We start from the raw sequence: 17447 nt of genomic DNA on the forward strand, positions 1-17447 counted from the left end.
CCTCTGTCACGGGCTGGCGGCTGCGCTGCTTCCGCTCGGGAGGGGAGAACGCGGGGCCCCGCCGCGCCTGCTCCTTAGCGGGCTGGGCCTGGCCGACTGGGCCTGGGCTCCACCTGGGCCGATCCCCTCCCCCCCCGGGCCGGGCCAAGCCAAGCCAAGCCCCCCCTTGTCCCGCACGGGGCGCTGCTGAGCCCATCGGCTTCGTCCAAGGGGAAATCTGCACAGCCCGACGCGTCCCACGGAGGCCTCAGTACACATGGGTCCCGTTCCCCCCCCGCCCCGGTTGTACATCAGTGGTACCAGAGCCTAACAACCAGCCTGGCACCCTGCCTACAGCTTCCTGGAAACCTGCCTGGGGAGCTGCTTTTGTTGGTCAAGCTGGCAGGAAGGTCAAAAGTAAACACGTGGCCAAAAACTGTGTTTTACAGATTTCCATTCTCGCTTTGCCTGAGCAATACAGGTGAGAAAATATTTTAAATCGACCATGTCATTAGCTGGTGGGAAGGCCTGCTCCTGCAAATCACTTCACCCGGACACAATAGTGCACCTGCCTGCAGTACAGAAGTTTCAAAGACTGTTTTTTTAAAAAAAAAAAAAAAAAAAAGAACTTGCACAGTTGAGGTGCGTGGTGCTCATTTGCTTTAAAAAGCTAAAAGCAGAAATATCCATTTGCCTGTCACATCTGGTCAAAAGCTCATCCAGCATGATGATCATCAGTGATCTGAAGTGGAACATCCAATTAGGATGTTTTGATGTAAAAATGCAGCTAACCTTGCCGAGTGGGCATTTTGCTTTTCTGCTTTGTCCTGCCGATCACAGCGACTGGTAAAAGTGTATGTCCTGCTTCTTTTCGTGGTTGCTGTTGGGTCAGGTGAGTAAAAGATTTGCTTAGCAACAACATTTTAAGGATGCATTTCCTTCAGAAATTAAAAATTTGAATCTTTCAGTGAGGATTATAGCAGTCAGATTCTAGTGGGGGTATAACAACTTTAGGCTGTGATCCTGGAAAGACGTACACAATTTGTTAGGCTCAAATAAATTTGTTAGTCTCTAAGGTGCCAAAAGTAATACTCAATCTTTATACACAGATACTTAATTTTATGCACTGTGAGCAGTGCAAAGCTAAGGCTAGGCACAAGTCTTTTTAAGATTGGAGTCTGTGTTTTTTTGAGTAATCTATAGTTGAATGTATGCACAAGGTTTAATGGGGCTTCAGTAGTATTTGCCAAAAAGATGTGTTGGAAGTATTACAAGGAATCTAGAATTTTCACTCTGCTTCTCAACTCAGTGATTAAGAAGCCTTAAAATCCATGCATTCTTTACAGTCCAGGACACAACTGTATGGATTGGTATTTAACAAACTTTGGTGTGCAAGTACCTTCATGCATGAATACTACTCCAAAGCCAGGGAGAAATTTCACTAGTTCTTTAGCTTCTAAAAGTTAAGAAACACAGATGCTTGCTAAATATTGAACAGACTTCCTGAGAAGAACAAAATATCCCCGCCCCGTGTCAGGGACAAGAGCAAGATGGCTAAAATAGATAAGTTGAGAAAAACAGGAAACAGATGAATGGAAGAGATGACATGTATTACTGTGCGTGATCTGTGCATGATTGATATGAAGGAACCAATTAGGATGTTTTGATATAAAAATGCAGCATGCATATAGCATGAGAGATCAAATATGGACAAGGAAAATTAATGATTAGATATGGGCATCGTGCAAATGTACAGGTTATATAAGGGTATAAAATTATGTGAACTATTGAAAACAATCAGAGCAATGCAGGACACACACGACTGACCCAGTAAGGACGTGGTGATGAAAGAAACCGCCTACCTGCTCCCCAGGACTGGTAACTGATCATTATCCTTTCTCGTTTTACTTATGCACTTATATTTTATGCTTGAAGGTAGTAGTATATTGTCCTAAAATTCTCTTAATAAAGTTTTGAAATTGATTAAGCTTGCTAAATTGGTGTGAACCATGTTTTTCCACTCAACAATATTTAACCAGATATTAACAATAGATCATAGTATGAGTCCAGTTCAAGGAGAGTGGTAATGTGAGCAGTTCCTCAATAGAATCATCCATGTGTGCTTCTTTTACTAGTTACAACTTCAACTCAGACATCAAATGGCTCTCCTCTTGTCCCTCCCTCTCTGACAGTCTTGCTGCAAGCTAACAGCAGACAGAATTCCAGCAAACCCTGATGAGTCTACTTTGACAGCTTCCCATTTGCCAGGCAAATATCTTTTACTGGACCAACTTCTGTTGGAGAGAGACAAGCTTGCTGAAAAGCTTGTCTCTCTCACCAACAGAAGTTGGTCCAATAAAAGATGTTACCTCACCGTCACCCACCTTGTCTTTCTGTTAGCACTTTGTATTGTCAGGTTGGGATATAATCAGTTCCCCTGTCATTTGTTGAGGCATTCACATGGAATAGAAAGGACCGAAAAAAGAGGATTATAAAAATACCAGAGTTGGCTGGGGGTGGAGGGAATCAGCTATATTACAGGTTCCAGGTACTACCTGATATGTTTCCCCCGTAACTGACTAGGTTTCTGGGAGGTGGTGTCCCTTGTAATGTTGAGCTAAGGCAGCCATTTAATCTTTCCATGGTTTTGGGGGAAGCAAATTGTCAGTTTTCAGAACGGAGAGATAAATAGTGATGTCCCCCAGGCGTCTGTTCTGGGACCAGTCCTATTCAACATATTCGTAAATGATCTGGAAAAAGGGTAAACAGTGAGATGGCAAAATTTGCAGATGATACAAAATTACTAAAGATAGTTAAGACCCAGGCAGACTGTGAAGAGCTACAAAAGGATCTCACAAAATTGGGTGACTGGGCAACAAAATGGCAGATGAAATTTAATGTTGATAAATGCAAAGTAATGCACATTGGAAAACATAATCCCAGCTGTACATATAAAATGATGGGCTCTAAATTAGCTGTTACCACTCAAGAAAATGATCTTGGAGTCGTTGTGGATAGTTCTCTGAAAACATCCACTCAATGTGCAGTGGCATTCAGAAAAATGAACAGAATGTTGGGAATAATTAAGAAAGGGATAGATAATAGGACAGAAAATATCGTGTTGCCTCTATATAAATCCATAGTACGCCCACATCTTGAATAGTGTGGGCAGATATGGTCACCGCATCTCAAAAAAGATCTATTGGAGTTGGAAAAGGTTCAGAAAAGGGCAACAAAAATTATTAGAGGTATGGAACGGCTTCTGTATGAGGAGAGATTAATAAGACTGGGACTTTTCATCTTGGAAAAGAGACAACTAAGGGGAGATATGATTGAGGTCTATAAAATCATGACTGGTGCAGAGAGAGTACATAAGGTCCTGTTGTTTACTACTTCTCACAACACAAGAACTGGGGGTCACCAAATGAAATTAATAGGCAACAGGTTTAAAACAAATAAAAGGAAGTATTTCTTCACACAACGCGCAGTCCTGTGGAACTCCTTGCCAGAGGATGTTGTGAAGGCCAAGACCATAACAGGCTTGAAAAAAGAACTAAATAAGTTCATGGAGGCTAGATCCAGCAATGGCTATTAGCCAGGATGGGCGGGGATGGGGTCCCTAGCCTCTGTTTGCCAGAAGCTGGGAATGGGCGACAGGGATGGATCACTAGATAATGACCTGTTCTGTTCATTCCCCTGGGGCACCTGGGACTGGCCACTGTTGGAAGACAGGACACTGGGCTAGATGGACCTTTGGTCTGACCCAGTAGGGACATTCTTATGTAGGTTGGGCCCGGGTTTCCTCCTCCATCTGCTGCTGCTTTGGAACAGCAAAAGGCCTGTCAAAGGGCCAGTTCCCCAGCAGGGCAGCTGCAGGGGTTAAGGATGGAGGCGGGGTTAGTGCCTGGGACCCCCCCGCCCCTTAGTAATTTTCCCCACGCCCAAACTCTTCCTTACTCTATAGAGCCTGTTAGCGTCCTTCGTTGTCCTGGCAACGGGCCGCTCCATCACTAAGCGGGGGGGCGTCTCCTCACAGCGGTCCCTATTGGGCCCCCCCCCCAGAGCTGTAGCCCCGGTGTGGTGGGTCTCAGGGCCGGGGTCTCTGCCTCTCGTCTCTCCCTGCGAGCGCAGGGTGCCTCTGCCCCAGGTGGGGGGGTGTCTCCGCTTTCCCACTCCCGAACCTCCCCCACCCCCCGCCGCGTGGTGCGGTCTAGGGGGCCGGGAGCCAGCGGCACCCTGTTCCCGAGCGCCGGAGCGGGACCCCCGGCCATGGCGGCGGCCCCCAGCGGCCCCAAGGAACGCCCCCGGCGCCGCAGCGCCAGCCAGATCTGCCCCCCGCCGCGGCGGCCCAGGACCCTGGCCGAAGTGCAGCCGGGCAGCGAGAACGAGCGGCTGGGGGTGGCCCGAGACAGCATGGTGCAGAACCCGCTCATAGCCAAGGTGAGGGGGCCCCCCTCAGCAGAGACCCCCCCATAGACCCCACCCAGCCTGGGGGATCCCCTGCCCCAAATACCCACCGTCCCCCACACTGCACAGTGAAGACCCCACTCATAGCCAAGGAGAGGGGTAACCCTCCATAGGAGCCCCCAGATACAACCCTCCCCTATCTTAGAGCCCTCCAGGACCCTCATCACTCCATCCTCCACCCTAAGTGAGCAATCCCTCCACAAGTAGATTTCACACTTCCGGGGGAGAGCATGGTGTAGAATCAACTTGTTTTCAAGGTGAGGTACTTGGGTGCCCACCTCCTTGGAAGACACTCCATCCATGTCCCCCAAGGATAAGAAAAAGCCTCTGAGCCACACACCTCTCCCAGGGGAACAGAGAGCTAGTTCCTGAACTCTCATTCCTGGAGGGGAGGCTCCATGGTTTCCCAGTCCCACTAAGGAGTCTCCCCACTCAGCAGAAAATGATCCAGATTACACCACAACCAAAGTACCTCCCTCTCCCCCCAAGAAGGGGTAAATAGAAATGCCAGATTATGTAGTAGCAGGGTAAATTTACTATATGACTGTGATAAAGACCAGTGACCTTGATCTCCTTGACATAGTAAAGTTGCTGAGCAGTGACAGCAGGTTTGTAAGTATTGAATAGAGGAGCAGTGCTTGCTGGTGCAGTTTTAAACGCTAGAGAGCAGCATTTAATACATTTATATCATGCAATGGTGTCCTGCTCTTACTAATGCTGAGATGCAAGCGATCTCTGAAAATAAACTCTCCAGGCAGAGAGGAGTTGTGAACATACTCGTTAAAATACAATTACTTACTAATAAATGTTGGTATTTTGAAACAAGCTTTCCATTGGAGTAAACAATTTTAGATCTGTTAATTTTTCAACAATAAACAGAATTTACACTATAACAAAAACAATTACAAGGGTACTAGTGAAACAAACATCTGCCATCCGTACTATAAGCTACAGAGAAAATGGGTTAGAGATCATACAGTAACCAAGAGAAGGAGGGAATAGTTGTATGTGCAGGGGTAGAGGGAGCCTATACTGATCCCATGGCCACCAAAACTGCTAAAAGTTTTCAGAATGAAATATTGGGTAAGGGGGAGACTAAAAGAAAAGAAATCCACATATCTATATAGTAGTGACAGAAAATGTTAATTCTCTTTCGCTTTCTCACTCAAGGAGATTAGTATCTTTTCATTAATAAGCAGGAACAGGGCTTATTGGTCCAAAAATAGTAATGCAATAATAGTTTGCCTTTCTATAATACCTTTCATCTCAGGATCTCAAAGCATTTTATAAATATTAACTAACTGAGCCTCAACACCCATGGTAGGTAGTTAAGGGACAGACAGAGATCATAAACTCCTGAAATGCAGGTGCTGGATGTGGTAGCTGTTTATCAGCACCTAGCAACACTAAACAATAATGGAGGGCAAGAGGTGAAGAAGAGTCCTGCATCCAGTTGTAAATTTAGAGGATGGATTTAGCTTAGCCAGGTATAAGGCCTAAGCTGACATTTTAGCCAGAGTACTAGGGTTAAAACCACGGCTGAGACCTCCAGACTTCTTGGCCATATCAGCTCAGCTTATGTCTTTCTGAGGTGGATAAATTGAGCTTCATGCAGTTTACTGTGAGTGCCTTTCAGACTAGACCTTAGAAATGGAGGTTCTGTGTGGACACTAAAGATCCTAGGGTACTTTTTGTGGCAAGGTTTGCCCCAGTGTCCTTGGGCAAAGTATTATTTCCCTCTACTTTTGTGCCTTGTGTTGTGTGTCTGTTATTTATCTTCCATCCTAGACTGGCTGCATTTCAGTACTCGTGTACATACATAATTTGTGCTTTAGGTCGTCCCCTTTCTCTCCCCACCGCAGTATCTTAATATATAAATAAGCCAGAACGACATCCACAAAGCTTGTCTCAATGGTCAGATCCTTCACTGTGCCTCAGGTATCTCTTTAGAGCAACTGTAAGAAGAGAGAGATCGTTCATTTAAAAAACAATTTAACTTTGCCAATGATAGCAGGAAAAGGATTTCAGGGGGGGAATAATCAATTGGGAGTGGGAGGTGTTAGAAAATGAGAACTTGGCAAGTTTGCAGCTGTTCAGGGCTTGTGGGACAGTGGAAATGGGAATCCCGCAGTAAATATCAAACAGTGTAGAAACGTCTTAATCTGAGGCTTTAAGGTAAGAATGTGCTTATGGAGAGAAGGGGTTGAGAACTGTTACTTCTCATTTAAAAACAATAGGATGGAGAAGGGCACAGCCTACATCACAAGTGGAAATGGGCCCAAATCAAAATTTCAGAGCAGAGCACTCCCCAAGCTCAGCTTTTCCCTAGTTACAGGTGAAAAATGAATTGCTGATTACATCTTACTTGCATATCCACATAAGTTACCACAATGTTGAGCATGGCTGGCATGCTCTCAAGGTCAGGACTAGAATAACAATGGGTGCTGACTGCACCTCAGCACTGAGGTACAACACCCCTGGGAGTTAGCTCAGGGAGTGACAGAGATCACACACTGCTAAGATGCAGCCACTGGATTTGGTAGCTGTTTATCAACACCTAGCAACACTAAACAGGGATGCTTAGCATCCTCTGAGAGGATGACTGTACAGTTAGGCTCTTGCTTCCCTGGTTACTAAATTCACTTCAATTTGAAATTATTAAAAATGGTGTGTGTGACATTTTTCTAATCTCTGGCTTTTAGGCTTTCCTTTTAGTACCATACTCAGAAAGAGTTTGGTAACCAGACTTCATCCATTGAGTATTCAGAGAGACTTGGTGCTGTTTTAAATTCTTCTCATGTTACTGCTGAAGAACAAATCTCTTGCTAAACATATGTTTGTGTATATTTATAAACACTCATCACTGTTGGATCTGAGCACCTTGTAAACTTTCTTGTAGGTCTCTTCTTTTGAATGAGACATTTCAGACTAGCCTTTTTCTGTCACCTTTTTCTTCAGTCATATTCATGTTGGTAAGGTTCTGCTTCTTCACAGAAATCACCAAAGCCTGACTTTTGGGGGGCATTCCAAGTCTTTCAGCATTTTCGTAGACACTGTTTGTATTACTGTTGGGCCTTTTTAAAAAAAAAGTGATTTCAGTGAGTGCCTGCTCCATTCCTCCTCCTGTTTTGCATCTAATTTAAATGGAATTTATATTTAATATCATCAAAGCAGTATAAGTAAATGGAGGGCTTGTCATAAACATAAGCAAACAGCAGCTCTGGGACCCTGCTCTTGAGGGGCTCCCGCAGCCTGTATGAGTTCAGCAATTCATAGGCCGGCTCTGTCACCCCTTTGGCAGTGGATCCAAAGCTAAAGGAAACCACTCACCAGCAAATTCCCACGCAAACTTCAGCACTGGGGCTTGTAGCCTGATTTCTCTTCCGCAGCCTTTCTGGAACTTTGGGGCCCTGCACATCATAAGCTCAGCCCTGAGCAGACCTCAGTTTTGTAGGTATGAAAGAGTAACTGATTTGTTTTTCCCCCTGGCAGCCACTTGAATTACAGCTTTTGTCCTCTTGATGGCACTAGCAGAATAGCCTCAAGGATCAACCAACTCCTCGATTCCCAATCCTCAGCTAAGGGCTGGAAAAAAATGCTGACCTATTCGTGTTCCTCCCTGCAGTACTGTGGGGCTGTGATTGCTTCTTGTTACAGGATGAAGGGGAGACGCAAGGTCTACCTCAGTCAATGCCAAGCCTCTCTTGAGTCAGCAGCATTGAGCAGTTTGCAAGCAGTTTGACTGTCTGTGTTTTTTGCTCTCTCCCCTTGGGGGCAGCCTCTCCTGCTTAATTTCCTCATTTTACTACAACATACAGTGGTGCCATTCGCACCAATACAGTTCAGGTTGTGTCACTGTAGTTAGGGCTTGAGTTCCTTTTATAATCTCGCCCACCCCAATTCCATGGGGTGTATAGTTTAGCCATAAAAATTCAGGGTTTTAAACATAATCTAAAAACTTCCAGCCTTCCAGCAATTCATTTTTTTTCTTTAAAAATCAACTTGGTGATTATATAGTGGGAGTGAAAGAAAAAAGTAGTTTTATTTTTTTGCTTGTATCTCAAAACCAACTTCATTTTATAACCTGAAAATCTGAAGGCTGTTAACTCACTGGATCCTTCAGCTATGTTATCGAATGACAGTTCCTTTTGTTATAAGTGGAATTTGCCTGGGACAAGTTTGCACTACATTCCTTCCCTCCCTCCAACTAAAATTTTAGAAGTATTTTTATAAGGACAGATGTTAACAGATCACTATGATTTTTCTGTAATAAAATGAGTCAATATTTTCCCCCTTTATTAAAAAAGGTGTTAAAGAATTATGTATTTATTTGAGAGTTAAGGTCATGCTCAGTTAAGCAGTAGCTACCGTGTATTGGGTAAAAGCACTTTTCACAATTAATGCACATGCTTTACATCAAAACAGGCATAAACAACCAATCTGCTGGATAAATTGTATGTTTACAAAAAATATAAATTGGGATAATCCTGTCATATATGTATCATATATCATAACTGATATGCATTTGTAACCCACACAACATTATTATAGAGACAAAGCTTACACTGAAGTCAATTTAAGAACTACAGAACTGGGCTTAGAGTTACCTGTGTCACTACCGCTCAGCTGATATGATTTCTTGGAGGAGCCAAGAAAACACTTTGCTCAAATCTAGCTCCAAGGCCTGAGTTTATGTCCGGTACTGTTAGTGCAGAGGAGCGTGGCGATGGGAGTCCTGAACTGGTAAAGGAGCAAGCTTTTGCATAAGACATTTTAAAAGGGTTTTCTCTGTCTGTGTCTCTGATATCTCTGCAGGTGGCAATTAAAGATCCTATAGCACTCTTTAAAAAGAATGGATGATAATCTTGGTATCCTGGCCAACATTCCTTCAGTCAAAGCTCTAAGGCTGATCCTGGGAGTTGAGGTTATATAGCACCTTCCAAAAACTGGTCTTACATTGGCTGAACGTGTAATGTTTACAGTCCAAAGCTATTTGTGATCTGAGATGTAATTTGAGAGAGACGGAGAAATGCACTGCATAGAAATCACATTTTGTCCCATGATATGGGTACCAAAGCATGTGCTTACTTGTAAACCACTTAAAGGGGAACTTTCAAGAAAGGAAGCTCCAGACTTGACTACACCAGGAATGAATGTGACCCAAGACACATACTAGTTTGCCTCCATTGAGTATCATAGAAAAGCCAGATGCAATTTTTTAAAAAGTTACTTCAGTGTCAGCAAGCAGCAGCTTGGAAAACAAGGATGGAAAGAATCCAAAAGGTCAGAGTTGCCACACAAGAGCCCTGTGCAGCTGTGGCCTACTAACCTTGAGAGAGCTACTTTTAAAATGCCTAAATATGCTGGCCTCCATGAACAGGCAGGTCTGTCGGGGTCCCAGAACTCAGGCTTCCCCACCACAAAAAACACCAGCGGTTTGCTAACCCTCTAAGAGTTCCAGAATCATGAGTCAACCTCCCCACGATCATCAGATTGGCTTAAAAAGCATGACATTTTAAAAGCAACAGATCTTAGGTTATTTTTATTTGCCTTCTGTTGTAGCATTCTGGGGCGGTGTCACATTTTCCAGCTTTTATCCATAGCCACAAAGGCTAGAAACTGCCTTTAAACAAAAAATGAAAGCTAGGATACTCAGGCAATAACTTAAGTACATGAGCTGAGGCTTTATAAACAAGTAAAAAATATCACAAAACTTCTGATAAAATCATGAGAGATGACAATGCAGATCCCATCACCATTAGTCCTGCAGTCACAGTGGAGAAATAATGGATTAAGTAGGCCAGGGAGACTGAACTTCCATTCCTTCCAAGTCAAAGTGAGATAGTTTGGGTAAAGCTAGCCCTGCTGCTGCCCTTGCTATGGCAATTCTATGGATACACAGAAAGAAAAGGAGTACTTGTGGCATCTTAGAGACTAACCAATTACCATTACTATTACCAGCAGGAGAGTGGGTTTGTGAGGGGGTGGGAGGGGGTGAGAAAACCTGGATTTGTGCTGGAAATGGCCCAACTTGATTATCATACACATTGTAAGGAGAGTGATCACTTTAGATAAGCTATTACCAGCAGGAGAGTGGGGTGGGGGGAGGTATTTTTTCATGCTTTGTATGTATAAAAAGATCTTCTACACTTTCCACAGTATGCATCCGATGAAGTGAGCTGTAGCTCATGAAAGCTTATGCTCAAATAATTGGTTAGTCTCTAAGGTGCCACAAGTACTCCTTTTCTTTTTGTGAATACAGACTAACACGGCTGTTACTCTGAAACCTATGGATACACAGAGTACTTCTATTTCCAGGGCCATCAATCCAGAATCTTTCAGCAGGGGCTCCACCTGGTATGTAGGTATCTAATAGGCTGGAACCTTTCCCCAACATGGCATTCAGATTTATTTTTTCCAAAAAGCCTCAATAATATTGCTATCAGATACTCCTAAACAGTCTGATTCGTTACAGACTATGGAAACATGGAAAGTCACTCCAGGAAGTAATTTTGTTTTCAGGGGCATAAAGGATAGGGAGGAAGAGGAGGACAAGAAAGAAAAGCCATATTGCATCAAGTTAAAGTTATAGTACACCCTGCAGAAGTCAAGGAAACTAAGTTAAGGAAAGACATTAGCTATAAATATGTGTGGTGGGAGGGAAAGGAAAAATAAATCATAGTCCAATGCTTTTTCAGCAACAACAACTTGTGAAGGCTAGGGCTATAACAGGGTTGATAAGAGAACTGGATAAATTCATGGAGGTTAAGTCAATTAATGGCTATTAGCCAGGATGTGTAAGGAATGGTATCCCTAGCCTCCATTTGTCAGAGGCAGGGCCGGCTCTAGGCACCAGGGCTCCGGCCATGCCGCCCCTAGAAATGTGCCCCCGCTGCCCCAGCTCGCCTCCACTCCACCTCCGCCTGCTCCGCTTCTCCCCCTTCCCTCCCAGGCTTGCTGAGCGCGAAACAGCTGTTTGGTGCGGCAAGCCTGGCTGGGAGGGAGGGAGAAGCCGAGCGGTGGCAGTGGTGGAGCAGAGGTGAGCTGGGGCAGGGAGCAGTTCCTCTACCCCCCGCCCCCATAACTTCCTGCGCTCCCCCCCACACCTCCGCTCCGCTTGCTCCCCTGAACACGCTGCCTCTACCTTGCCTGAGAGGGAGGGGGGAGAAGCGGACGGCGAGTTCAGAGGAGCAGGTGGAGTGGAGATGAGCTGGGGGGGAAGGGGGGAGGAATGCAGCACACCCGGGGGAGAAGGCAGGGCCGGGGATTTGGGGAAAGGGTTGGGAAGGGGCGGAGTTGGGGTGGGGGGCATGGAAAAAAAAGCGGGGCGGCAAAAATCCTAGAGCCGGCCCTGGTCAGAGGGTGGAGATGGATGGCAGGAGATGGATCACTTGATCATTAGCTGTTAGGTTCACTCCCTCTGGGCACCAGGCATTGGCCACTGTCAGTAGACAGGATACTGGGCTGAATGGACTTTTGGTCTGACCAAGTAGGACCATTCTTGTGTTCTTATTTCAACTTATAAAATGTACTAATCAAGGCTATCTCTAAGCACACCCGTGAGTTATTGCAGGGTTACTCACCTTCATTTGCAGTTCGGGCCTCTGTAGCACACCTGCATCCCAGCATCGTCATCTTAACCGTTTTTTGTGTGTACTGTAATCATCATGGATTAGTTTCTTGTACCTATAGTTAAATCCGATTTCATATCTTCACCCTTCTTCCCTAATCATTCTCTTTTCTTAAGCACCCACTGCACAGTTATATCCATGTGCCATGGTGAAACTGCAGCTGTCAACTAGTGTCACCAACACCCTCTGTCTTTGCATGAGCCAGTGTTACAAAGTCAAGATGTTCTCCTTAATCTTTGGCCACTTGGTTTCTCACCATTTTCTTGGCAAGCGCAATCACCCCAATAAGTAAGTCATGCCTATTTAATGCACTGAGATTCAAAACTGCATTGCTGTGCCTTGTGACACTATTAGATTTACACCTTCACACTATTATTTATTTTAGAAATTTCTCCATAATTGTATCAGGGCACATTTACAAAAAATTATAAAACAATATTGCTAGCAACTGGTAAAATAACCAGATCCCTGCTCCTCCTCCTTCTCAGATTAACCTAGGGTGGAATCCTGCAATTTTCACTCACGTAGGGAATCTGTACACAGCCTTGTGAGAGTAGGAGTTGGAGGATTGGACCTTAAGTTACTAAAATAAGGGCTTCCTTTTAAAAAGGATCATCGCTACGGAAATTTACCAACATGTTCATAACACAGCACATTAATGTTCATATGCATCTTAAAAAAATTGTGTGAACATAGTGTCTTTGTGAAAGGTGACAGACTGACATATAGTAAAATCATCACCGTAGCCAAACAGATAGAGCATATGCAGCAACCGTTCAAGGTTCTACTCACTGCCTCATGTATGTGCCTCCCCCTGTGACCTGGAGGGACCAAATCTAGGAGTGAAATGATAGTTAACATAGGAACATAAGAATGACCACACTGGGTCAGACCAATGGTCCATCTAGCCCAATATCCTGTCTTCTAACAGTGGCCAGATGCTTCAGAAGGAAAGAACAGAACAGGGCAATTATCAAGGGTTCCATCCCCTGTCGTCCAGTCCCAGCTTCTGGCAATCAGAGATTTAGGGCCACCTGGAGCATGGGATTACGTCCCTGACCATCTTGGCTAATAGCCATTGATGGATCTGTCCTCCATGAATTTATCTCATTCTTTTTTGAAGCCAGTTATACTTTTAGTCTTTCCAACACCCCCTAGTGACGAGTTCCACAGGTTGACTGTGCGTTATGTGAAAAAGTACTTCCCTATGGTTATTTTAAACCTGCTGCCTATTAATTTCATTGGGTGACCCCTGGTTCTTGTGTTATGTGAAGGGCTAAATAACACTTCCATACTCACTTTCTCCAAACCATTCATGATTTTATGGATGTCTATCATTTCCCTCCGCAATTGTCTTTTTTCCAAGCTGCATAGTCCCAGTCCTTTTAATCTCTCCTCAGATGGAAGCTGTTCCACACCCCTCATCATTTTTGTTGCCCTTCTCTGCACCTTTTCCAATTCTAATATATGTTTTTTGAGATGGGGCAACCAGAACTTTGTGCAGTATTCAAGGGTGTACCAAGGATTTATATAGTGGCATGTTGATATTTTCTGTCTTATTATCTATCAGTTTCTTAATGGTTCCAAACATTGTTAGCCTTTTTGACTGCCACTGCACATTGGGCAGATGTTCAAGACTTCAGAGCCCATTCAGCTTTTGACATTAGCGTGGAGGCTGCCAGTCAGAGGGCCAAATGTGGCATGGCGGTTGTTTATCTGCCATGATCTGGACTACAGAGGCATTCTAAGTAACTTCCCCTTAATTATCAGTTTTGTTGGTTTAAGTTATTGTTCTCTTTCCCAATTCCTGTATCGACTCAGTTATTCAGAACCAAGAAATCTCCTCTTCAAAACATCTTAAGGGGCCAAGTCTTAGCTTGCCTTAGTCATGTGAGTATTCCCACTGATCTAAATTATACGACACGCATGAGTGGAATGAGCAGGGTTTGGCCCAAAGTCTTTGTTTATTTTATGTTAATTATTCTGTTTACCCAAATTCTCTGCATGTGGTGCCTTCTGTACCTACCACTCAGGGACACTGAGGATGAATTGGTGTTTGTGCAGCACTTTGAGTCCTAAATATTATGATTATATTATTGCCATCTAAGGCCAGCATTACGTTTTTAAAAGTGTGTTCCAAGAAATCTACAGAGTGTAGCTCAATAATTAATTAGATAAATACATTAATGTAGGGCTGGGTAGCTGAGTAATCATTCGACTGGTTTTTGAGCTTTGTTTAACCAGTCCACTGACTTCTAAGGGTTCCCTTCTCAGCATGATCTGATCTAAATTTTTAAACATAATTTATTTGGTACCCAAGAAGTTAAACTCCCAGTGTGCTTCAGTGCTGTCCCACATCTTACATGGTCACTGCTGAGATTCATAAAGCATTTCAAAGTAGTAAATAAATATTCTTTACAAATGAAAATGCTGTATTTTTCTAACAATAATTTAAAGGCACATCAGGGTTCAGGCTAGAAACTGACAAATGTGGGTCAGTGGACAGAGGAGTCAGTTACTAGTAGCACATTTAAATGGATAGTTGCTCGGCCGAAAGGACTGCATAGAGTATATAAAAGAGTGAGCAAGAGGGAGTTTTGATCCTTTATGTGAACCAAACAATACAAATTGGTGAGACCAATAAACCCATAGACATCACAAGGTGAAAGCCTTTATGTTGGTGAAAATCTCATGTGTTTATCTGTGTAATACAATGGAAATAAAGACTCAAAGATGCTTTGATTTAAAGAAGCAGTATTAAAGTTAGGCAGTACAATAATAACCATTAGACTGGATTGTTGTAATAGTGTAACCATAATGGTAGTGTTGTCATAGCAGAGAACATCTACACTGCCTCTTGTGAGAACCTTCAGTGCTGGGAAATCTCAAAGAAATTAAGCTAAAGGAGGACAGAACATAGCTGGAAGGGAAAAAAGGTCACAAATGGAGCAATGCATAAAATGAGGCTGCAGTGCCACTAAGTGCAGCTGGAGCGGTGTCAAGGTGTAAAGTTTTGTGACAAACCTAAGACTTGGACTGTGTCTTTGAAAGATTGAAGAAGCTTTTGGGCTAGCAACCAGTTTATGGTGTGGACCTAAAACTGTGCCAAACCAGGGTGGTGGTTTTTTTCTTGGTGTTCTCAGATTAATTCAAATTCCAAGTGAAACTCAGAGGAAGGGAGCCCCTTTTAAATAGAGGAGAGAGGTCTTCAGAATCGGCCAGCACCACTCAATTTCTCACAGTTCTTTTTAAAGTTTATTCCCCTCTACTAGTTCAACCAAATACTTGATGATACCACCTTGTTCACAAGCCTTTCTCCAGAGGCAGAGTACCCAGCAGTTTGCGAGCAACACCTTAGACTCCACTAAAAGAAACTCGTAAGAACACAATAATGGCCCTACCTTCTGGAACAAAAAAACACAGCACCTCTGGAAGAGCAGGCAGAAAGCAGGCTGAGCATACAGTAAAAAAACCTGAAGAGGCTCAAATAAGGAATTGCAACATCCAGAAGAAATAAGCACTACACAATGGGGAAGGCAAGAAAAATTCTCAAGCACACAAGTATATTTCTAGTTTCCTGGAGGAAAGTCATAAGAGCATCTCTTTATTTTTAGAGGATTTACTACAGTGAAAATAATTTGTCCATCTTTTCTTGTACTGGATGGCAGAAGATAGATCAAACCAAATGCCATTACAAAGGTCATAGGGACCAATTTTTTATTTCAACATTTTGAGAGTGAGTCACACTTTCTTAAAAGGCAAAAACTCCTTACCATGCTAATTCCCTTAGGCTAGGTATTATGTTTATTTATTGTATCTAAAATCTTTGTAATCTTGCAGTAATGATTTAGTTCTCACCTTGGCCACTAACTCTATATAGATTTCAGAGTAACAGCCGTGTTAGTCTGTATTCACAAAAAGAAAAGGAGTACTTGTGGCACCTTAGAGACTAACCAATTTAAGCTTAAGTGAGCTGAAAGTTTATGCTCAAATAAATTGGTTAGTCTCTAAGGTGCCACAAATACTCCTTTTCTTTTTACTCTATATAGATTACACAAAGTCCTGAATTTTCAAGGATATTCTGACTTTAACTTTTACAATTCTTTAAAATAAGCTACATTGTATTGTAACTTTTTGTTTGCATTTGTTTTGATATAGAATTGATTTAAAGTAACACTGTCAAATGAAACTTGGACCAAAATTTTAGATAAATAGATGGGTAGAAATATATATTCCATACCATGTTTATTTTATATACATATATTTTAATACCAGTAGAAATATTTATTCTTAAACAGACATCCCCTTCTGTGGTTGTAACCCAAAATCAGAGCACTTAGAACCTGCAAGTGAAACTTGATTAAAAGTAAAAGTGAAACTACCTTCACTACCTAAATTCTCAAGGTAAGAGAATGGCAAATGTTCAAAGTGAGCTAAAGACTATTTAGTGAAGAGCAATTTGGATTTTTTTTAAAAATCTGCTTTCATTATGCTTATGCTTATAACGCAGATAAAGAGATTTCTTTGTTTGCAGTATGATTTTTAAGCTGGCAATGTCCCTTTAAGTTTGTTTTGCTATGACTCATTCAGCTTGCCTCCATGGTTGCTACGTGTCCCCTTCCATAGTCCCATGAGACACCGATCAGCTGGCCAGGAGGCGATTGTAAGGACAATAATTACCAAGTATTATGGTGTGTTAAAGCACTAATACACACTGAAACGTAAGTATCCTCTCACATCCAAAAAAAAAAAAAAGTATCTTGTTCTCTCTCTATATGTCCACCCCTTTCTTCCTTTCCTTTTCCACCCATAGCCACTGTTATGGGCTCCCTCGCTATCTCTGCTTCCATAATCAGAGACATAAAATTGTTATCAGATTAGCCCAAGCAATGAAAAGCACAGTCCCAGATCACACTCACAGTTAGTTAGCATTTAGATAGGCTGGGACAGGGGTCTGTACAATAGGCATCAAAGCTGAACTCTTGGTGCAGCAAGAGGGATTAATTTCTTTAACCAACATGCCTGATCTGGCCTATCTCATTACCCTGCCTTGTCAGTGTCGATGTTAGATTTGATTGAAGATTATACCATTTAGGCCTTTCCCCTGTTTTCCACAGAAATCAGGCCTATTGAATTGCACATTCTTCCATGGGCCCCCATCAATACTCAGTGGCCTGAGCCTCTAATTCTGCTTCATTTAAACTTCATCAACTTTTCCAATCAAGTGGAAGGATCTGAAATAGGCTCCGTAAGCAGAAAGGCCTTTTTTCCTTTTGTCAGATAATTTATTCTGTTCTCTCCCTCCCCCGCCCCGGCTCTCCCCCTCACTCTCTTTTTCTTCTTTTCGCTCCCCTTCCCTGATGCTGAAAA

General features: G+C 43.1%; 2 protein-coding genes across 5 annotated transcripts in view; both read left to right on the forward strand.

Moving 5' to 3' along the window:
- The window catches only part of GFI1B (growth factor independent 1B transcriptional repressor), a 528565-nt gene that overhangs the window by 94024 nt on the left and 417094 nt on the right, over positions 1-17447 (forward strand). The window lies entirely within an intron of this gene.
- Positions 16-17447, forward strand: part of CFAP77 (cilia and flagella associated protein 77) — a 105849-nt gene continuing 88417 nt past the window's right edge. For 2 of the 4 annotated variants that reach the window (XM_073313871.1, XM_073313870.1), the window contains exon 1: positions 16-871. Coding sequence is in view for 3 of the 4 variants with exons in the window: in XM_073313870.1 (XP_073169971.1) it covers positions 836-871 (36 nt within the window). In the remaining variant the exon portion in view is untranslated. Of the gene's footprint in view, positions 872-4206; positions 4420-17447 lie in introns of those variants that run through there. The other 2 variants (XM_073313869.1, XM_073313868.1) reach the window with 2 other exon arrangements.

This window comes from Lepidochelys kempii, chromosome 16 (assembly GCF_965140265.1).
Source record: "Lepidochelys kempii isolate rLepKem1 chromosome 16, rLepKem1.hap2, whole genome shotgun sequence".
In the NCBI taxonomy this organism is placed as follows: domain Eukaryota; kingdom Metazoa; phylum Chordata; order Testudines; family Cheloniidae; genus Lepidochelys; species Lepidochelys kempii.